Raw genomic sequence first — 21446 nt, forward strand, 5'->3', positions numbered from 1 at the left:
TTACACTGATGACACCACCCTATGTGCCTTCTCCTGTTTCTTTTTCTTTCTTTTTAAAAGATTTTATTTATTTATTTGACAGAGAGAGAGGGCACAAGCAGGGGGAGTGGTAGGCAGAGGGAAAGGGAGAAGCAGGCTCCCTGCTGAGCAAGGAGCCCAATGCAGGGCTTGATCCCAGGACCCTGGGATCATGACTTGAGCCCAAAGCAGATGCTTAACGGACTGAGCCACCCGGGTGCCTATAGGGGCATTTTAATATGCTGGGGATGATGCTGGTGAGGCCCAGGGCCAGGTGTGTGTGTGTGTGTGTGTGTGTGTGTGTGTGTGAGAGAGAGAGATGACAGCTGACATGTCTGACTGGTGACTCAGGAACAAGGAAAGTGGAGTAAGGATGTGGCCGCTGGAACTGTTCCCCTCTACCCCCAGCCTACACTCAAATCCCAGCTCTACCCACTTTTGGCTCTGTGACATCACATAAGTAACTTGAGACTTCTGTGTCTCCGTTTCTTTGTCAAATAGGGCTAGTGACAGCCCCTACCTCAGAGGAGTTCTGTGAAAATGTAATGTTTAGGGGCACCTGGGTGTCTCAGCCGGTTGACTGTCTGTCTTTGGCTCTGGTGGTGATCTCTGGGTCCTGGATCAAGCCCCACCTTGGGGGCTCTATTCAACGGGGAGTCTGCTTCTCCCTCTCCTTCTCCCTCTGTGCTCCTTCTCTCTCTTAAATAAATAAATAAAATCTTTTTAAAACACTGTAATGTTTAGGTGTTTTTTTCCAATTGAGAATAATTATTCCACCGAGTAGTACAGAGATCCTGCAGTGTGCCCAGTCCCTTGCAGGACTGTGCCTGGGGACAGTGGTGATGACAACCCCAGCCCTGCCCTCCTGGGGCTCACAGTCCAGTGGGAAAGCTGCCCCATCCCTAGGCAGTGATGACCCAGCCTGGGGGCTAAGGAGATCTTCCTGGAGGAGGGGACATCAAAGCTTCGTTGGAGGGTGGGGACTGTGTAGATAGACCTCTTCCAGAGCTTTAGCCCAGGTCCTACCCTTGCTCCTTCCACATTCCTCTTTATTATCCATTTTAAGAATAATAAACACCTGCTGCGTGCACGAAGATGACCCCCCACCCCCAGGTCCCACACCTTGGGCAACCTGGCCAGGGAAGAATATAGCATAGCAGTAAACTCTGGCTGGGGGTCCAATCCAGCTCTCCCCTTCCTGACAAGTGACTTCACCTCTCAGGGCCTCAGTGCCCTCACAGAATTAACAGGGCCCCGCTCCCAAATTTCTCGTGAGGATTTTTTTTGACACCATGAAGTTCAAAGTCCTCGGTGCAGGTCAAGTAGACAATCCTAATACACTTGCCTCCTTGCCTCTCTCCCCCATCCACCGTGTCCCACCCTGAGCCCCTCCTCACAGCAAAGAAGCACTCAGAATTCTCCACGGGATTTTTATTGGAGGGTGGGGGTGGGTTTGGGCAGCACGAAGTCCTCAGCAGGAGGCAGGATACAGGAAATTTCGGAGTCCCCTCCAGGGCACAGAGCCCAGAGTGGGGGCAACTCTCCTGGGGTTCAGGAGAAGGCAGTTTTAAGCCGCTCCTTCAATTTGCTGTAAGTCTCAGAAAACCAGTTCCTGCAGGGAGAGACAGACAAGGAGTCACAGTGTTTCGTCTTCCCTCAGGGGGCCCAGATCCTGCCTCCTTACCCCATCTCCCCCCCCCCACCCCCCCGCCGCCTCCCGCCAGAAGGAGCATGGCTCCCATATCTGTGGGATTGGAAGGAGACCTGGGCTGGGTTTCCCAGACCGACCAGAGCCCTTTGAAGTCAGAAGGCTCCACTGTGGCCCAACTTTGAAGGCTTGCTATCTCTTTACTAAGCCTGCTCTGGCCTAGCTGTCCCCTGCTTATTCAAGGGCCCTCTGTTGCCTCCTTGTCTTTGCCTAGGCTGTCCCTCTGGCCTGGATTATGTACATATCTTCCTGGCTCAGAACATTCTTCCCATGTTTCTAGGCCTGGCTGGATTTTCCTAATCACTCCGATCTCTCTCTCTCTCTTTTTTTTTTTTTTTTTGTAAGTAAGACAACCAGACCTCATGGGGGCTCGAACTCACCACCCCAAGATCAAAACCTGAGCTGAGATCAAGAGTCTGAAGCTTCACTGACTGAGCCATCCAGGCGCCCCGAAGCAGTAATACTTTAAAAGGAGATATGAAAGGGGGTGCCTGGCTGGCTTAGTCAGTGGAGCAAGCGACTCTTGATCTTAGGGTTGTGAGCTCAAGCCCCACACTGGTTGCTGACACCTCCGTTTGTTGTCTTCTCCATGCTCAGCCCTCTCTGGGCTCATCTCTTGGACACTCACTGGTTTACAATCTGTTCCCTGTGGGCTGGGACTTCATCTCATTCATCACTATTATTCCCCACACTGGAACAGCCCTGGACACTCAGCAGGTGCCCAATAGGTATTTGTTCATGAATGAATGATTCTCTAAGTGGCGAAATGGAGTTGGCTGAACTAGCCTCCTGAGCATTTACCATGAGCCAGGCATTACGCAAATCCCTTAGTTTGCTTCTCCTCAGAATCACCCATTTCACAGGTGAAGAAAAAGGCTCATCCACATCCACCCTGAGATCACACAAAGAGTGGTGAATCTTTGCGGGCCTGTGGACCCGGGTCTGATGGACTTCCAAGCTCGGCCGGTCTTTCACCACCATGCAGGATGGAAGTTAGGAGTCCGTCCCCCACATCTGAGCACCCTTGGACACAGCTGTGACCACAGGGAAGCTGTCTGCCCCTCTAGGCCTCAGTTTCCCCAATCTGTTAGTGATCTACCCCAGCCCTCCCAAGCCCTGGGAAGGTTCCTAACCGGGTCTTCGCAGGAATGTCGCTCTGCTTGATGGTCTCAATGGCTGCCCGGGCCTTGTCCTCCAGGGTGTTACCAAACTCCTTCAGCTTATCCGGGATGCGCTCGAAAGTGCTGGAAATTTCGGGGGCCGCCTGGGTAGGGGCTGGGCCTGCCCAGAAGACGGGCAGGGGTACAAAAATTTCAGTATTGGGAGCCCTTGCGATGACATTTCAGGGGTGGGAAAGGGGATCCTTGAAAGTGATTCTTGGGGGCGCCTGGGTGGCTCAGTGGGTTAAGCCGCTGCCTTCGGCTCGGGTCATGATCTCAGGGTCCTGGGATCGAGTCCCGCATGGGGCTCTCTGCTTGGCAGGGAGCCTGCTTCCTCCTCTCTCTCTCTGCCTGCCTCTCCAACTACTTGTGATTTCTCTCTGTCAAATAAATAAATAAAATCTTAAAAAAAAAAAAAAAAAAAGTTCTTTAAAAAAAAAAAAAAAAAAAAAAAAAAAAGAAAGTGATTCTTGGAGGTCACTGTGTTAGACTCGGAGGCGGGGAGAGGGTACTGACGCGACCAGTCGGAGCTCAGGCTGCGAGGAATTAGCTTACTCTCAGCACTGCCTTCCCCCTCCCCTTTCCAGGCTGTAAACGCTAGACAGCCAATCCTGGAGATACCAGTCCATACATCATCGGTTGCTAGGGCTTGCCACGGTAGATTAGCCACAGGCGGGACCGCCCCTTAGAGAGCCCTCAACCACCTGGCGCCGTTAGGGGTGGAGTGATCGGTGAGAGAGAGAGGAAAACCAGGGCCCAGAAGAGGCCCCAGAGCTCTCGAGGGTCCTTCAAACTCGGCCTGCAAGCTCGGGGCCAGCCTCAGGCTTCTAAAGCTCAAACTCCCATATTCTTCTGTCTCACTTTTACCTTCCAAAACCATCGCCAGAACCACCACCAAAACCGGGAGCGCCAGGAAGAGCCTCATGGTTGGGTCGAAGGGGCACTCTGGAAGCAGAAGCAGGTGGGGGGGCGGGGAGTGATTAGTGACCCCCGCCTTCTCCCTCCCCGGAGTTCCTTCCACCCCCTTTCTAGTGCTCTTGGAGGGGCAACCCTCCGGGGTATCTAGCACCGACCTGATCAGTCGCAGGTGAGCACGGGTGGGAGGTGCTGGCCCGTCTCAGGCCTTTATCGGACTGGGGAGGGGGCGGGGCAGGTTAATCCCTCCCCTTAAGCCTCTGGCAGATGGCCTAACCCCTGTGCCCACCCACGTTTTCCTCTTCCGCGCGCGGGACTGGACTGGCGAGGGTTGATGGGTCAGGTGGGCGTAGGCACAGCCCTTGGGCCTAAAGCCTCTTGCTGGTCACACCTGCACCTCCAAATCTGCCTGTTGGTGGATCTCAGCCTGCCGGTAGTCCCTTCCCCACAGGAAGTCTCTCCTCAAGGCCATCTTCCCTCGGGGGGTCTCTCCTGCAGAACACCCTTCTCCAGGCCAGGGTGGGAGCGGGTGTCTCTCGGGCACTCAGTAACTCTGTAACTCAGTTCACTGGAACTCCTCTTCCACCCCTCCCCCCCCCTTCTTAGCAAGCCACTTCAGCAGGAACAACTTCCTCCAGGACTCAAGGGCCACCTACTCTGCCCCCCACATTCCTAGCCCCTTGCCACCTCCAGTCTCACTTTCAGATCAGCCCTCAAGCCCCCACCCTGCCCCCTCCCTGCGTCAGGGAGGTAGAGCTCTAGGGTCTTATTTCCACAGCCAGACGCCATCCCCCCCCCCCCCCCCGCCTCCCCGCAGTGTATGCGCCTCCATCCATCCTGCCAGGCCCCTCTTTGCTCTCTGCTCTCCCACTCTGCGAGCTTCTGGGCCCACTGGTAAACATTCCATCTGCCCTTACCCCTTCTGGCTCCTCCTGGCACCAGCCCTCCCCACCTTGGTCTCCTCCCGCCACATCCGTCCCTCAGGGCTGGAGTCCAATGCTTCCCCCCTTCTTCTGGCTGCCTTTGACCGCCAGTGATCCCTGGCAGCTGTGGGGAGGGCGGCCCTGGCCTCAGACTTGAGGTTGGCTGGCCTTGTGCCCCCACAACCACGTGTCAGCCCGGGGGGTAGGGGGGATGGTTGTGAAAGGGATGCACAGACATGACCCTGGCAGGATTGCGACAACCTTTTGGCGAGCTCAGTGCATCTAGTCCCCGTCAGCCCCCAGCTGCCTTCCCAGACATCTGCTTCCCCTGCGAGCCTAGCATTCCCCAGACATCCACCCAAAGGTCTGCTCCCCTTCCTTCCCCACCCCACCAGAATAGAATAACAACTTTGCTTTTCCAGTCTCCTCCTCATTCTAGCTATGAGGGTTTCCATTTACAGATGGGGAAACTGAGGCACAGCCAAGCCCATTCAATGGCTTAGCCAGGCCCTAAGTCCTGGGGAGGGGTGGTGGTGGTAGTGGTGGTATTCTCTGTTCCTCCACTTTCTGGACTCCAGGCTGTCTCTCTAAACCTCTGTGGGGCGTCAGCCTCTGCCCTACAGCACCCCTGACAGCCTCTGTTCTCCCAAACTCCTTCTCCGGCCTTTGTGCCATCATCTCTAGACCTGTCTTCATGAGAATTCAAGATTCAGCTCTTCAAGGGAGAGACATGTCTGAGGCCAGCCCCCACCATTGCCATCTGTGGCTCAGAGGACTTGGTCCCAAACTCCAGAGCACATAGTGAATCAGGAGCACACTTGGCTGGGACTAGGTCCCCTGCCTCTGAGCCCACTGACCCTTCTCCTCCTCACCCAGGCTGGGTGAGTCATCTGGGGCATGGGGACGAGAGCCTGTCTCCACAAGGGCACTCAGGGAAGCTGGAAAAGCTGGGATTGCAGAGTAGGCAGGAGCCACACGGTTGAGCACACAGGCTGGGCCTGGGAGGTACAAGTTCAAGCCCCAGCCTGTCCCCTGGGCTGGGAACCCTGCTCCCCTCCTCTGAGAATTGAGGGGGTGGGAGAGAGTGCCAGCGGGAATCTCTGGGGCCCAGTCCTTACTGCTGCAGAGTGTCAACCAACTGACTCCTAACAGCGGACCCTACCTGGGGGGTGGTGTGGTGCAGCCCCTCATGGGGGGTGGGGGAGATGGGCAGCCACCTTTTCTCCAGCCAGGATCCAGCACCCAGTAGGCTTGTTGTATAGACATCAGCCACCCAGCTGGAAGGCAGAGGGAAGGAGGATGAGGGGGCAAGGGGCAGGGAAACACACTTCTGAAGACGACACCTGTAAACCCAGACGGAAGGTGAAAGCCAGAGAGGACCCAAGCAGACAGAGGGTGGAGAGGGCAAACCCAGATAGGGGGGAGAAGGGAAACAAGAAACAGGCAAACCCAGGGGCTGTGAAAAACTGAGGGAGAAAGAGTTCAAAGAGGTCAGGGATGGGGGGTGGGGGAAACGGGAAGCCAGAAAAATGAAGCCTCAGCCAGAGCAGGCCCGGCAGCCAGGAGAGGGAAGGAGGCAGAATCAGGTTAAGACGGGAGCCACAATAGGGGCTTAAAACTGACAGCAGTGGCTTTGGGGTCCCAGCTCCACCGAGGAGATATTCCGAAGCTGAGCAAGCCCACCCCCAATCCCCGTAGTAAGGGGTGACCACCGTTCTACCCTAGGGATGGATCTGGTCTCGAACCACGTCTCTGAGTAAAAAGGGAGACTCTGAAAGGGACAGAAGGGAGCCAACGGACAGCAGAGGGGAGAGGACAGAACTGCGCGGCCAGCGTGCGGCGGCGGAAAGAGAAACCGAGGCGCCAAGTAGGGAGAAATCACACACGGACGTCCAGCAGGTGCGGTGGGGCTGGTCAATCTTTATTAAGCGAGGGCCCTCCACAAGGACAGTCGGGGCGGAGCCAGGGGAGCAGGGGGTGCGGGCAGGGGCGGAGCGCACCGCGCGGCGCGGGCGGGGCCCACTCATTGTGTCTCCACCGGCGCTGCGGTGGTGGGACTGGTGCCTAGGGCCGCCTGCACCTTCTCCACCAGCCCCGCCCACTGGCGCTGCATGTCTTCCACCAGGGGCTCGAACCAGCTCTTGAGGCGGGCCTGGAAGGCCTCGGCCTGCTGGCGCATCTGGTTGGCCTGCTCCTCCATCTTGGCCCGCACCTCCTCCATCTGCTCGCGCACCTCCTCCAAGTGGCTGCGGGCGCGGCTGCCCACCTCTTCCAGCCGCCCGCGCAGCTGCTGGCCCAGGGCGTCGGCACGCTCTCGCAGCGGCTGGGTGGCCAGGGCCCCCAGGTTGGCGTGCCGCGTGCGGGCCTGCTCCAGCAGCGGCCAGAGGCGCTCGCGGACGGTGCTCACGCTGCGCTCGGCGCCCTCGCGCACCCCGGCGCGGTACACGGCCAGGCGCTTCTGCAGGTCCTCGGCGTCCCGCAGCATCCTCTTGCGCAGCTTGCGCAAGTGGGAGGCGAAGCGCGCCCGCAGCTCCTCGGTGCTCTGGCCCAGCATGGCCTGCACCTCACCGCGGTACTGCGTCAGGCGGTTGCGCACGTCCTCCATGTCTGAGTGCAGCCGCGCCTGCGCCGCCTGCAGCTCCTTAGCCACGCGGGCCTGTGTCTCCGAGGCCATGGGGCCCAGCTGCTCCTCCAGCTCCGCTCTGTAGGCTTTCACCTCTTTCATGGTTTCCTCCATCAGCACCCTGTGGGCCGAGAGGGCAGGAGCGAGTGTGTACGGAGGGTGGGAGAGAGAAGCAGGAAAACCCAGGAGGGGTGAGGGAGGGGAGGCAAGATGGGGACAGGGCCAGGGCAGAAGCAGAGATGAAAGGTGAGGGTGCGACAATGGGTAGCCAGAGGCAGGGAGGGTCCATCAAGCCAGGAGCTCGAAATGTAAAAGAGGAAGCAAGACATGAGCAGAGATGCCAAAGAGTTGGTGGCAGGGACACAAAGAAACCCAGAGCGGGGACAGCCAGGGGTCCAGAAGGCACTGGCCTCTGGGAGTGGCAGGAGCACTCACGTCAGTTCCTGGGTGACCTGGTTGTTGAGGACGTCCTCCTGCACCTGGTCAGACAGTGTCTGCACCCAGCGTAGGTAATCCCAGAAGCGGGCCAGTGCTAGCTCCCAGGGCTGACCAGCCTGCCACCCGGCCTCAGGCTCCAGCTCCCGCTCCGGCTTCGGCTCCCCCTCCAGTGGGGACTCTGGCTCCACATCGGCCCAGCATCCTGCACAGAATCAAGTTCACAGCCATCACCCCCACCAGGCACAGAGTAGCTGGTACACAGCAGGTGCTCCATAAATGCTCCCCGGCTTCTTTAGAGCACTGGCAGGAAGGGAGCAGGCGGGGAGGGGTATATATTGAGGGTCTGTGCTGCTGCATGCAGGACCCATGCTGTGAAGAGAACTAGTCACAGTGGACACCAATCTGGAGCTCTCTGCTCACTGCCCGACAACAGTGCATTAGAACTGTTTTAAGGGTAGGAAAACTGAGGCCCAGAGAGAGTAAAAGAAGCTGCTCAGAGCCAGTGGATGTGAAGCCTCGCACCTGGGCCTCCCTTCAAGATGACGACACCAGCAGAAGGAGGGACCCAGGGATGAAAGGGGGTCCCATGCACAGGTGTGCATGGGAGCAAGGCAGGGACTGGAGCAAGCCCCGCCCACATACCTGCCAGGAGTGTGACCACCAGCGCGGCCCACAGAACCTTCATCTTCCAGCCTGCGATGGGTCAGGTTGAGTGAGACACGTCAATCAGCAGCAAGCGGGGACCCCTCCCACCCGGAGCCCCATCCTCCCAATCATACCCGTTGCCCCAGGATCTGCATCAGCCTAATCCAATCACAAACATTTACCAAACAGTACCTCCATTGTTTATTTAACTCCCTCATTGTCTTGTCTTATCTCCCCATCTTCAGGTCGGCCTCCACGGCCCAAATTCCATCCTCTTGGAGGGTTCAAATTCCACTTACCCTGCCCCGTGTTCCCTGTGAGCCCCAACAGTGGCTTATAAATTCTGGCCTCACATTCCTCATTCTCCCTTCACAGCCTGAGCCCCAGCTTCACATCCGAACGTCACCTTCCACCTACCGGCTAACTTAATTCTCATTGAAAAGTCCTCCCGAAAAGATGAGTGCTCTAGTTATCTGGCTGCCACCCCTGCCCCCGCATCTCCCACTAATGGAGATCTGAGGGGGCATCCAGAAGTGTTCAATAAATGACACTGACCATTCGTGGACTCTTGATACGTTTTACCAGGTTCTGCTCCTCCCATCCAACCTTCTTCCAGCCAAGACCCTGTGCCCCACTCCTTGCCTAGGTCCGACCCCGGCTTTCCTCCTCATTCCATGACCCTGGGGTAGGACCATCCCCCGCCCCAGCCTGTCCCTCACACTAGCCCTGAGCAGATCTCTGTGCCCTCAACTCTGTTTCTCACCGGCTCCGGGGAACCTCCTCCTTCGCCTCTGCTTGGGCTGAGTAGGACTCACGGATTCCAGACTCCTCCAATTATACTGTTCCCCCTGCCCCGCCCACTCCTCTTGGGCGGCATCGAACTGGGCCAGCCCCCAGTCACGAGGTGGGCTGTACACCCCCCCCCCCACCCCTTCACGCAGCAGGCAGGGGGAAGGAGGTGGGGGTTGGAGGCCGTGTGATGAACCCCCAACGGCTCCCCGGAAGGCAGGTGACATTTTACCCAGTAACTCAGGCACCTTCCTCCGTTCTGGGGGGCTAGAAACACCAGGGAAAGGAAGCTCCCATTCCCCTCCTTCCTCTTTTCCTGTGGATGGATAAATAAAATTTGGAATGGGGACTGGGGGCCCAAATCCTGGGTCAGAGGAAAAGAGAAGCCTGAGGGGCTTGGATTCCTGGGTTCTGAGGGGCGATGGATAGGAGTCCAGACTCTTGGGACTTAGGGAGAAGGGCTCCAGAGGTCCAAACAGACGGGATGGGAGGGGTGGGGACTGTGTAAACCTGGGTTTTGGACCTCTCTCTCTCTCTCTTTTTTTAGATTTTTATTTATTTGACAGCCAGAGGGAATAGAAACAAGGGGAGTGGGAGAGGCAAAAGCAGGCTTCCTGCCGAGCAGGGAGCCCAATGAGGGGCTCGAGAATTCTGGGATCATGACCTGAATTGAAGGCAGAGGCTTCACAACTGACCCACCCAGGTGTCCCTCCTCCTTCCCTCTTTGCCTGTGACCTTGGGCATAGGTGAGCAGTTCTCTGAGCTCCCCTGCCCGTTTGCAGAATGAAGATCCCAGCCCTTCTCCCTAACCAACATTGTAGATCCCAGCTTTGTGGACTGCGGACTCTGGAACGAAACAGTCTGGCCCTAAATTGGGGCTCTGCCAACTACATGACCTTGGGCGAATGATCAAGGCTATCTGACCACCCTGCTTCTTGGTCCAGAAGACCTAGGAAAACGGTCACACTTACACCACCATCCGGTGATGCAAGCTGCGTGCGTACAAAATCCCGAGAGCTGTTCCTGGCACAACCTGCTCTGATTGGCCCCAGGAGCAGTCACCTTCCCAGCCACTGGGCCATCTTCCCAGGCAGCCTGGGGAGTCCCAGCTGTCCCACTGGGAAGTCTAGCTTCAGCTGAGATGGGGGTGGGGGGGGCACGCACAGGAGAGGAGGGCCAGGCCTCATTACTGCTCTGCTGTGTCCCACGGGGTGGCTTCTCTGGGTCATCTCTGTTCAAGAGCCTCCCTTCCCCAAACCTCATGCATGTGTGCACGTGCCAAGCAGGGTTTCTGTTCCTGTCTGAAGTCAGGGGTGGGAGAGTCTACTGGGAGGAACGCTAGGTGGACAAAACCCACACCTCTACCTCCCCCCCACCTATGTGAGCCAAGAAGTCTGTAGCCAGCCCAGGGTCGGACTCCAGCACCTCTCCTGAGGCCCAGAAGTCCAGAAGCCCTTTGCCCCCTCAGGCAGCGTTAACAGGCTCTGAGGTCTTTCCAGGTGCTGTGATCCTTGTGAGGCTTCTGAGGGCTCTGGCCTTCTGTCACAAAGAGGTCCTAATACACTGTCCTCTGCCTCTTTTGGAACCTGAAAAGCCCACGGGAGTCCCAGCTTGCACCCTGATTCCTGTGACGGACACATCACCCCTGCTCCTGTAGCTGGTGGGGGAAGTCTTCTGACAGCCTCTCTGGCCTGGCCAAGCTGGGGTGTGACCACAAGACCCAGCCCTGCTGGTGAGGGAGGGCCTGTGATGTCCCAGCCAAAGTCCCCCAAGTCACAGGGAGGATGTGTGAGCTCAGGCCAGGCTGGGCTTCCTGGCCCCACCCTGCATCGCCCCCTGCTGGCCCCTGTGAGGTCCGTCTGCAAGGACTGGGGAAAAAGGGGGGCTGACACACAGAAAAACAGATGCCACCCAGTTCACTTTTTTCGTGTATATTTTTTGTTGGTTTTTTTTTTTTTTTCTGTAAAATGTCCCAGTTCTTCCATAACTTATAAACATGATTTATACTGAGGGATGGGTGGGAAAGTGGGCGGAGGCGGACTGACCGGGGATGGGGAAGCTCCTCTTCTTACTGCCCCCACAGGGCCAGGCCCAGGGCCCTTTGGGGGGGACTGGGATGCCCCAACACCTCCCTGAGGTTGTCTGGCCGCCTCTGCCCCTGGTGCTCAGAATCCGGCATGCCCCTCGATTCCGGAATCCCCTCCAGGACTTCAGGCCCACTGGGCGCCCTGCCCCTAGTGCTCCGAATCCTGGAGCTCCCGTGGTTCCAGAATTCCCCCCCTCAGCTGCTGGGGTGATGGGCCCCCTCCTTTCCACTGCCCCCCTTGACCCCCGAGGAGGGAGGGAAGGGACGGGGAGGAGGGCTCAGGTCTCCCCTCCATGGCAGGGGGAGGGGGAGGTGGGATCTGAAGGAGGAAGGGTGGAAGGTGGGGGCCAGGAGGGGCTCAGCCGATGGTTAGACCAAAGCCGCACTGGAACTTGTTCTTTCGGTGATTCAGGAAGGCCCCGAGGGCCAACGTTAGGGGCAGGGGCGGGAGCTTCTTCTCCAATGTGGCACCCACGACCCAGTTGCTGTCCACGGAGCCTGCAGGGAGACAGCTGTGTTGCGAGCCAGCTTCCCGCCCCGTCCTTCTGGAGTCATGCTCCAGGCCACCTTGGATACCCACCAGCCAGACTACTGGCTTCTAGACCTCTGACCACACCTGGAAATCTCTTCCCGAACCCCAAGTTCTCTGGCCCTGAGAGCAACTGGCTTCGCCATCCTCCCTTCCCTCCCACGACGACCTCTCCTGACCTCTCCTGCCCCGAAGCCCTCGGCCACACCACGGGCCCCTCCCATCCCGATCCTGACCACACCAGGTCTTCATTCTGGAAATGAGTCTGTCTCACCCCCACCCGGAGCCTTGGTAGGATAGGGCCTGGCCTGGGCACACGGCAGGTGCTCAGCATCTGCGGAACAGACAACTCCCTAGGGGTCGTGCGCCAGACTCGGGTGTGGGGCCATGGGAGTGGAGGAGCAGCAGAGCTGAGACCCAAACCGAGCCTCCGACGCCAGGCTGACCACAGAGACGGGGATGGAGAGGTCGGCATGGAGGGTCAGCTTCACAAGCAAGTAAGTCCCCGGGGCCTCCTTGCTGCCTGCGGGAGACCCGCCCGAGGATGCTTGGAGGCGGCTTCCTGGGCCACCCTTCACACACCGCCAACCTGAGAACTGCTGAGGTCCAAGAAAGGCTCGGAACTTATCATCAGACTCAGAGCTGGCCCGGCAGGGGGGCTGTGATGGCGCACTGGGGGAGCTCGTCTCTCCTCTGGGTAGAGGCGTGGGGTGGCCTGAGGGCCCCCGGAGCGGCCTCCCACTTGTGAGAAAACGAAAAGGAGGAGCAAGTGTGGGGCTGGAGAGGGTTAGTGGCCGGGCGAGGAGTGGATGTGGTGGGTGCCAAGCCCAGGGCCAGGCACCCGCCTTCTCAACAAGCGTCACCCCAGAAGGGGCGGCATGCACCCCTCCACCACCTGCTTAGGCCTATAGGCACACTCTGGCCCGAATCACCTGATGCCTTGTTTCCAAGCGGGGAAACCAAGGTGTGTACCTTTGAAGAGGAGGTTGGCCTTGGGCAGGTCCAGCTGGTACCCGAAGGAGACGCTGGTGTCCTGCATCCTTGTGCTGGCCTCGAACTCCACACCCACCTGCAGCTGGAGGGGCCATGGTGACACGCAATAGTCAGCTTCCCAGGCCGGACCCGCGGGGTCACGCTGGGTGCGGGGGGATGGGGGGCCCTGACTGCCATGCCCACACAGCATGCCCTCCCCACGGAGTCCCGACCCGGCTCACCTGGTCACTGGCTTTGTGGTAGTAGGTGGCATGCATGCCCGCCTGGCCCAGGGTTACCGTCGCCAACCAGTTGTTCACTGTGACAGAGCAGGCGGAAGGGAGGGGATGGGTGCAGGTGACCAAGGGGGCTCGGGGCACATGGAAGCCAGGACCCCGGCCCCCGGCTCCGCCCCCCGGCCCCCAGGCTCACATGTGTACTTCCCAGCTAGAGACATGACAGTGCCTTCCTCCCCCGGCCGCCGGTGGTAGACGAGCTCCCCACCCAGGGCCAGACACGGCGTGATGCTCTGGAGGTAGTGGGCCACGAGGATTCCTGCAGGTGAGATGGGGGCGGGAGGAGGCGTCACATCAGCTTGTGGTCAGGTTCTGCGGAGCCAGATTCTGGCTCCAGGCAGCCCTCCAGGTGTGTCCCTGCTGGGGGCTCAGGGCCTACCCCTTGGGCCTCCCAGGCCCCACGAGGCGGGCATTCATTTGGCACCATCTGCAGAGGCTAAGAGAGCGAGTCCCTGACCCGCCGTCACAAGATTACTCCAGGGGCAGAATCTGGGCTTCTTCACCCTCTGCCACTGGGGAGAGGCTGGAGGGGAGGGCTGTGATAAGCACACCTCCGGCGGCCAGACAGCCCGGGTTCCAAACACAGCCCCACCACTGACGGATGGAGTAATGGCAGGCCACTGGGGTCATTTCTCTGTGAACGGGACTACCTCCCGAGATGGCACTGGGGTCTCACAGAGTGCCTAAGGAGCAGGGCAGTGTCCGATGCTCGGGATTGCTAGGACTGGCCATGCTGAGGCCTACAGCTGGCACCCCCCCGCCTCCTGGCAGCGGGGACAGCTCCGAGGCCTCCTGGGAGTGGCTAACAAGTGACTGCCCACTGCTGGACTGGAGTCCTGGAGCCAGGGTCTGACACTTTCACGCCTAGAATCTCCGAGCCCCGGGGAGTAGACACCACAAATGCGAGCTATAGGAGAACTGGGAGGGAGAGTCGGAGACGCAGAGGGAGTGATGGTCAAGGGAAAAATGAGGGAATGACGTAGAGAAGTGGAAACGGAATCTGGAAGATCCTCAGGGGAGACGAAGAGGACATAGTCGGGCTGAGGTCGCGAGCCAGCCAGGAAGAGGACAGAGAAAAGGGGCAGGCGGGGCAGGGACACAGAGGAACGGGGAAGAGCGGAGAGCACAGGCTTGACGGGCAAGGGGAGAGCCAGGACACTGGGACAGGGACAGGACAGAGCAGGAACGGGTGCACAGGGTCAGAGGCCTCTCCCATTCCAGATGGAGGCTGCCATCGGGCTGGGGAGGCTGAGGGTTCATGGTCATGGGTCTGGTGCTATGTCTTCTGGGGAAGGTGCGGTCAGGAGCCCCCTTTGGGCTTCTGCGAGCCTTGCTGTGCATTCCCTCCCCACGAGGGCAGGAGACTGGGGCCAGCCCATCCAGCCAGCAGCGAGGCCTGAGCTGGGCATGTCCCCTCATTCAGTGCAGGGGAAACATGGCCCCTAAGGGAAGAGGAACTGTCTGTGTTCCCAGAGAGACTGGGACTTCAACTCAGGGCCCCCACCTCTCAGGTGCCTCTCTGGCACCTACTGGGACTTAGAGTTGGGGGACCCCCGAACCTCCCTCCGATCTCCTGGTCTGCCTCGCTCTCTCCATGCTATCACGCCTGCAACACAGAGGGATCCTATTCATACACAGGCCTCACATCCCATTCTCCTCCTGCTCAGAATCTGCCATGGCTCCCCTTGCCCAGGAGACCCAGCCGCAGGGTCCTGCATGGCTAGGCCCCAGCTTCAAACCCGAGCCCCTTTCTCTTTCCAAGACATAGCCAGCCATGTCCCCCTGGGCAGCGCGAACACAAGGAGCTCCCTCTTCCCTGTGCACGCGCTGTTCCTCCCGCCCAGCATGTCCTCTCCCCTGCTCAATCCAGCCAACTACGTATTCACACCTCAGTGTTTCCTGGATTTGGCTACTTCTCCAGCATGCCCCTGGTAGGAGCTGTGGTCACCATGGGACCAGGGCAGTCATCCCCCCCACCCTGAACTCCCTGCATTCACCTTCCCCCTGCCCTGCAACTGGCGGGGATACAGAGGCCACTGAGAGTCTGAAAACTGGGGTCAGAACATGCTCTCCACTGCCTGTCCCTCTCCCGCTCCCCATGGAACCTGGCTTGTTTCCCCAGTTCACCCCTTCTCCCTGCTCCCCAAGCCCAGTCCCTGTGCCCCTTCCCCTGGGGGCTGCCCTGCTTGTAGCTCCTCACAGTTCTCCCTCCTTCCTGTACCCGAGGTCCCTGAACCCAGTGGTCCCTCCCACTTGTATCCACACCCAGTCGTCCTGGTGGTCCCTGCGTGCTCCCCGAGAGGGCCTGCACTTCTCAAGTGGGGGCCATTCTGCGGCGTGGGGAGTAGCCATGAAGGACCTCACGAGTCTGAAACCCTGCTCAGTGGGAAGCCTGCTTTTCCCTCTCTCTCTGCTCCTCCCCTTAATTCTCTCTCTCAAGCAAATAAATAAATAAAATGTAAGAAAAGCTAGAATAAAATGCGCCCTCCCAAGAGGGCTGTCTCAAGTCACTGGCTGGGCGCATGCTACCTTCTCAGAAGGTGCCCGAGGCCACAGAGGGGGAACCGAGAAGGAATACAGGCCCTTGGGTTAGGCCATGATTCGAAGTCCAGCTTCTAGGTTTCCTGCTGTGTGAACCCGAGTGCCTGACTCCACCCTGGGCCTCTTTTTCTTCACCTGTGAAATGGGTGACAGGAAAAGGGACAGCCCCTGCCCGCTGTAGGACACGGCGCTCCAACACAGGGAGAACCCCAACTGTGCACCCGGCCTTACGCTGAGGGCTGAAGACGGATTCTCCCACTCCGGTCTTGTGCCAGAGGGGTCTCCTCTTTTGTGCCCCTGTGACAGATGTTGTTATCAGTCTCATCAGAGAAAACAAAAAGAGCTTAAGAGATGAAAAATGCCCTCAGTGGCCTTGGGCTCTGGGGAAGAGGGACCCCGAGGCCAGTGCTGGGAAGCAGGGGATGATGCCGGCGAGTGCACGTGGGGGTAGGGGTGCCCAGGGCCAGAGAAAAGCCCGGATTCCGGAGTCTAACCTGCTGCGCGTCCTTGGGAAGCGTGTCCCCTCTTTGGGTCTCAGCAGGAGGAGGGCGATGGCAGCACCTACCTCACAGGGCTGTTGACAGAATCCAACAAGCCGTTCTCCTCACTGCTCTACTCCCAGTGCCTAGAATGGCTGAAGGAAAGGACGCGCATCACACGCCTAGGGCCCTGACCGCGGGCAGGAAGCAACACACGGGATGTGCCGCTACCACCACTGGCTCTCTCGTCCGTGATTTTCTCAGTGCCTGCTCTGTTCCTGGCACAGTTCCAGGCACTCGACGCATGGTGGCAAGTGAGACAAGCAAGTTCCTGTCCCAGAAGGGCTGCCACCCTAGTGTGGGAGGCAGGTGATCAGAGCAAGGACATCCCTGGGAGGGGGAAGCACTGCGAAGCCCCAGTGGGGTGTGGGGCGACGGGAGACGATGCGATGCAGACCGTGCATTGCTTTCCTCATGGAAGAAGTGAGCTGTGTCCTCTGTGAGGGTGAGCTGTGTCCTGAAACTACTCACTCAGCCACGTCAAGACCAGAGAGAAGAGCTCCAAGCAGCAGGGACCGCATGGAGATAGGTCATGGGGGAGAAAGAAAGCAGCGGTTCCAGAAAGCCTCAGGAAAGCTCATGTGGCCCAGCTGCAGGGAGCACGTGAGCAGAAGGCGAGCGACGATGTCAGGTTGGCAGGGACAGAACACATTTCTTCCTGAGGTTCCTTATGCCCCCGCGGGACCTGTGGGCGCAGCCTCCCCTGCGACACCCTGCATGCCCAGCTTCCTCCAGCCCCTGGATTCGGCGGGATGGCCCTTCCCTCTCTCCTCACCCCTTCTGGCTGCTGCCCTCCTCCCTGCCAGGGTAGCCCCTTCTCTTCCTTGGGGTGGAGGGCTCAGAGTCCACACCACCCGAGGATCCTTAGCCTCCAGCAGGCAGAACCGAGGGCTCTCCCTGGGATTCGGGCTTCCTGCCTTCACAAAGCCACTGAGTGCCCAAGACCTGGCCCTCCAAGGCTGAGCAAATGGCAGCAGGACAGACGTGAACGCAGGAACCCACACTCCCATCCTTCCCATCGTTCAAGCCTGGACCTGCGGGGTCATCCCGACTCCTCTCATTCACCTCCCACACCCAATCACCAGCCAACCCCATGGGCTCCACTTTCAAAGTGGATGGGCCTGACCACTCCTCACCCCCCTCCACTGACCCCAAGATAGAGCCCCTCACAGTTTGCTCTCTACGGGGGTAGCATGGTGGGTCCCGTTAGAAGCCAAGTCAGCTCCTGTCCCTCTCACGCTCGCAATCCTCCACGTGGCTCCTGACTCATTCAGAGTCAAGGGTCAAGCCCTACAGAGCCTCAGCTGATTTGGGCCTTTCACCCCTGTGACTTCCAACTCTCCCTCTCTGCCACCCCCCTTCTGGCAATCCAATCAAGGGCCCTGCCTCAGGGCCTTTGCATTGGCTGCTGTGCTGGGCTAAAGAGCTCTTTCCCCACAAACCTGCTTGACACCTACCCTCAACTCTTTGATCTTTTATCAGATATCACCTACGCAGGGAGGCTTTCTCTGAGGACCCCACACACCCCTCCCAAAGCCCTCAACTTTCTAAGCCCCCATGACTGAACATCCTTTTTTAAAATGCTTGTGTCCAGGTGCTCTGGAATGGAAGTGCCCAGAGAACAAGCTGAATGCTCCTTGGTTTCCCTCCCCTCGCCCTTGGTGCATGGAATGTACAAAATGCACGCCCCAGCAACTCTCATGCTGAATGTCAAGAAATCAAAGACAAACAGCCAGAGACCGCCCCCCCCAAAAAAAGGGGAACCAAGAAGAGACTAGACGGACAGGCGCAAGTCAGGCGGTCTCTGTCTACGCCAACCCAAACAGGAACTTTCCTTGTCAGCTTCTGTCTTGGATCCAACTACCTGCCCGAACTGCACGTGGACCCCCACCACCCAACCCCAGGGATCCTTGCACCGAAAGCACCCCAGAGCCCCACAAGTAACAGAAGCAGCCCACACTCCCCTGGGACCCGTTACGGGCCCCCTACCCCCTGAAGTCTGTCACACGAAAGAACGTAACCTCTTCAACAGCCTAGTGAGATAGCCCAACGTCACAGACAAGGAAACTAAGGCCCCCCGGGGGCAAGGGCACTAGCATACAGCTGCCATGAAGCCAGGGGCTAGGGCTGGCTTTGAAATTGACCTGCTTGGTCCCTGTGCTATCCTGCCTGGTGTTTCAAAATCACTCCTGCCCCTGACCATTTCTAGACGGTAGAAAACGAGTTCTGGAGCAGGGAATGGATTCGCCGGGAAAGCTGCGACTGAGACCGGATTCCCTCCATGAACCCACCAGGACGTGCCTCTTACCTGAACCCACCAGGACGTCTGGGTTCCCCAGAGTGACGGCTGCTGTGAAGTCAGAACCCCGGTACTCCCCGTCCACCTGCCAGTTCACGAACTTTGACTGCTGGGTCTGTAGGGGGCGGGGAAGGAGAGTGTAGAGGGTTGCTGGGTGCTCGGGGAGGCGCGGGGAGCAGCTAACTTGGCTCCCACTCACCTGGATGGCCATCTTGGACCGAAGGCCAGGGCCCAGCTGGTGAATGACCTGAGCGTTGAGGCTGCCACTGTTGTCCATGTCACCCACCAGCACAGGGAATGCCTGTGGCACAGAGGCAAGGTCAGAAGTCAAAGGCCTAGCTATTGTGTGGTGAGCCTAGGTGAGAAGCCTAGCCTCAGAAAACATCGGACTAAGGTCCCCTCCTCCAGGAAGCCCTCCCTGATCACCTAGGCTGAGTCAGGTGCCTCTCTGGGCTCCCCCCGGCCCCACGCATTTCAGTCCTGGTTACCCTGGACTGTCACTCTCTGGGGACAGGTCTGTTCCCTTTCTTTACAAGACTGTGAACCCCAGGGCCGTTTCAGCCACTGCTCTGTCCTCACACTGCCCAGCACAGGGCTGGGCACAGAATGGAGTACAGTGAAGGTTTGTGAAGTAAACGAATTTACTGAATGGCAATAGTTGGTATAAGCAGAGATCCAATTCAGTCCCACCTCCTTCCATGCCTCTGGTTTCACCTGCATTCCCTAACTCAGCCTCTGCATGGCAGCCTGAGGGATGGTTCTAGTGCATAAATCTGGTCATGCCTGTCCCGTTCAAATGGTTCCATGGCTCTCTACTGCCCCCTAGAGAAAGTCCAAATGCCCTGTACAGTTCAGTTCTGCCTACTCTGGGTCATCCCTGTCTGGTGACCCCCAGCTCTGACCCAGCACAGGGCTGGGCAGAGAACGGCGCTTCAGGATGAAAGAGTGACCATGCTCCAAAGCATTTTCGAGAAACAGTCCCCACTTCCCAACACCCCCAGCAGCTCAACCTTTTCTCTGCCTGGTGCTTGGCTACATATTGGTTAGAAGATGATAAAATGAACAAATGTCAAAAGGAACCTCACCTCTGTGGGACTCAGCTGCTTTGTTCCCACGTACGTGACCCCGAAGTGGTAGTTGGATTCCCCAATTGTGCTGAGGGCTACTGTGTGGTTCACCTGGGAGAGGAGGGAAGGCTGTGGGGAGGAGTCTGTGGGCCACCCCCCAATAAACCCAGCTGAACCTGCCCCCAGCAAAGTTCCTTTCCAGCCTGGGATGGGGATACTTGCCAACCTGGCTTCCCCACCATTAAGAAAGACAGGCAGCTCTGGGTAGGGCAGGGGGCAAAGAATGAGAGGTTCAGCCTGACTGGATTAGACACTAGAAGAAAAGATAAGCTGGAGACAAGGCTACCTACCCGTACTTCACTCCTGCCTGGTGGAGGGGCATCCCTGGGTTCTGGGTCCTAAACACTTCCACTGGACCCAATGAGCAGTCAGATTGACATTGTGTCTCTGAGTCTTTTCAGGTGCCAAAGAGCCTAGCCCTTTAAGGGGGATTGAGGAGGTTGTATGTGTAGGTGCAGGGAGATGGCTAGGATGACCTCTGGAGAGTACGGGCACCTGGAAGGCTCACCTGGAAATGGTTACTCAACCCTTTGTTGACTGTGAGCTTGACACCTTCCATCTGAATGGGAAATAGCTCTGAAGAAGAGAAATGCTGTCACCCTCCATACACAGCCCAAGGCAAACACGCCAACTCTCACCCCTTCCTCCCCTACCATCCCAGCTGTCCTCCTTCCAGGGACCCACAAGCAAAACATCCCCCAAAGCACCTCAACCAATAAAGAGACGGTCTAAGCTAATACTCAGGACCAGGACCAGGGCCTTTCTTTGCCTGCATCCAAATCCCAGTGCCACTGCTTACTACCCATGTGACCCAAGGCAAGTCACTTTAACTCTCTGTGTTAAACTTGTCTCCTGTAAGATGTCATGTGTAAACTCACCACATGGAAACAATACAAGGATGTCATGAGTTAACATATACTGAATGCCAGAACACTCCTCTGAAAGTCACCTCTACTTCTGCTATCATAATTGTCCAAGATCCAGAAGTCTTGGGTTCACCCCCCTCACCCCGGCCCCGGCTCTGGACCCTTGCTGACACTATGACCTTGGGTCTCAGTTTCCTTCCCGATCACATAAGAAAGCTGGCTTGGCTGATCCCCGGGGTTCCCTGAAGTCCCTAAGGCTTTGCTCGGCAGCTCTGGCACTCCATCCTGAGGTTCCACCATCCGGTCCCATCGTTCTACGTCCCAAGTCCAACGTTCCATCATTCGATCCTAACGTCAACGCCTAACGCTCTGTTACATGTTTCCAATGGTCCGTGCCAATTCCCAAGGTCCTCTAAGGGCTCCCCCTCCCCCCGAGATCCGGGCCCTCACACCCCCGCCAGGTCTGTCGCCCCTCACCCTTGCACTTCCGGTGGCACTCCTCGAACGTGCCGGGGTTGGGCAGGCAGCCGCAGGCCCCATCGTCCGCAGTCCCTGCGGCGCTGCCGGCCGCAGCACCGGGGGTCCGTTCCGAACCTCGACCCGCGCCAGCCCCAGCACCCAGACCGCCGCCGAGCGGCGGCAGCGTGAAGCCGGGAGGAGAGGGCGGAGGCGGCGGCAGTCCCACGAGGGCGGGCGCGGGAGGCGGCGGCGGCCCTGCGGGCGGCGAGCTAGCGGCCAAGACGTTCCCCATGGTCGCCTGCAAGGGGGAAAGGTCAGAGGGCGAAGGTCAGGGCTCGCGCGCTCCTGTTCCAGTCCCAGCCAAACCCCGCTCAGCTCCGGGTCCCGGTTCTCACTGGCGGCAGCGCCTGCACCCGGCCTGGGCTCCGCTCCCACCCCGTGCGCCACGCGCAACCGAACCCGCTGCCGCCGCCGCCGCCGCCACCGTCGCCCCACCCCGCCTAACCCATTGGT

General features: G+C 58.6%; 3 protein-coding genes across 4 annotated transcripts; all 3 read right to left on the minus strand.

Moving 5' to 3' along the window:
- Window positions 1-1434: 1434 nt before the first annotated feature.
- APOC1 (apolipoprotein C1) lies at window positions 1435-4036 on the minus strand. The gene is made up of 4 exons (XM_059152224.1): window positions 3960-4036; window positions 3754-3831; window positions 2860-3007; window positions 1435-1630 (listed from the first exon to the last, which is right to left on the minus strand). Exons 2-4 carry the CDS (start codon window positions 3809-3811, stop codon window positions 1570-1572), a joined length of 267 nt encoding a protein of 88 aa, XP_059008207.1. The 5' UTR covers window positions 3812-3831; window positions 3960-4036; the 3' UTR covers window positions 1435-1569.
- Window positions 4037-6624: 2588 nt separating this feature from the next.
- Window positions 6625-9298, minus strand: APOE (apolipoprotein E). Its single transcript, XM_059152207.1, has 4 exons — window positions 9194-9298; window positions 8428-8478; window positions 7783-7987; window positions 6625-7468 (listed from the first exon to the last, which is right to left on the minus strand). The coding sequence occupies exons 2-4, from the start codon at window positions 8468-8470 to the stop codon at window positions 6748-6750; spliced, it is 969 nt and encodes a 322-aa protein (XP_059008190.1). The 5' UTR covers window positions 8471-8478; window positions 9194-9298; the 3' UTR covers window positions 6625-6747.
- Window positions 9299-11134: 1836 nt separating this feature from the next.
- TOMM40 (translocase of outer mitochondrial membrane 40) lies at window positions 11135-21437 on the minus strand. 2 transcript variants are annotated; one of them, XM_059152209.1, is made up of 10 exons: window positions 21329-21437; window positions 20952-21231; window positions 20117-20184; window positions 19567-19659; window positions 18681-18782; window positions 18491-18596; window positions 13239-13361; window positions 13049-13125; window positions 12807-12909; window positions 11135-11803 (listed from the first exon to the last, which is right to left on the minus strand). In XM_059152209.1, exons 2-10 carry the CDS (start codon window positions 21223-21225, stop codon window positions 11664-11666), a joined length of 1086 nt encoding a protein of 361 aa, XP_059008192.1. In that variant the 5' UTR covers window positions 21226-21231; window positions 21329-21437; the 3' UTR covers window positions 11135-11663. The 2 variants fall into 2 exon arrangements, with proteins under 2 accessions (XP_059008192.1, XP_059008193.1); XM_059152210.1 differs by having other exon boundaries at window positions 20952-21413.
- Window positions 21438-21446: the final 9 nt, after the last annotated feature.

This window comes from Mustela lutreola, chromosome 16, assembly GCF_030435805.1.
Source record: "Mustela lutreola isolate mMusLut2 chromosome 16, mMusLut2.pri, whole genome shotgun sequence".
Taxonomy (NCBI): Eukaryota; Metazoa; Chordata; class Mammalia; order Carnivora; family Mustelidae; genus Mustela; species Mustela lutreola.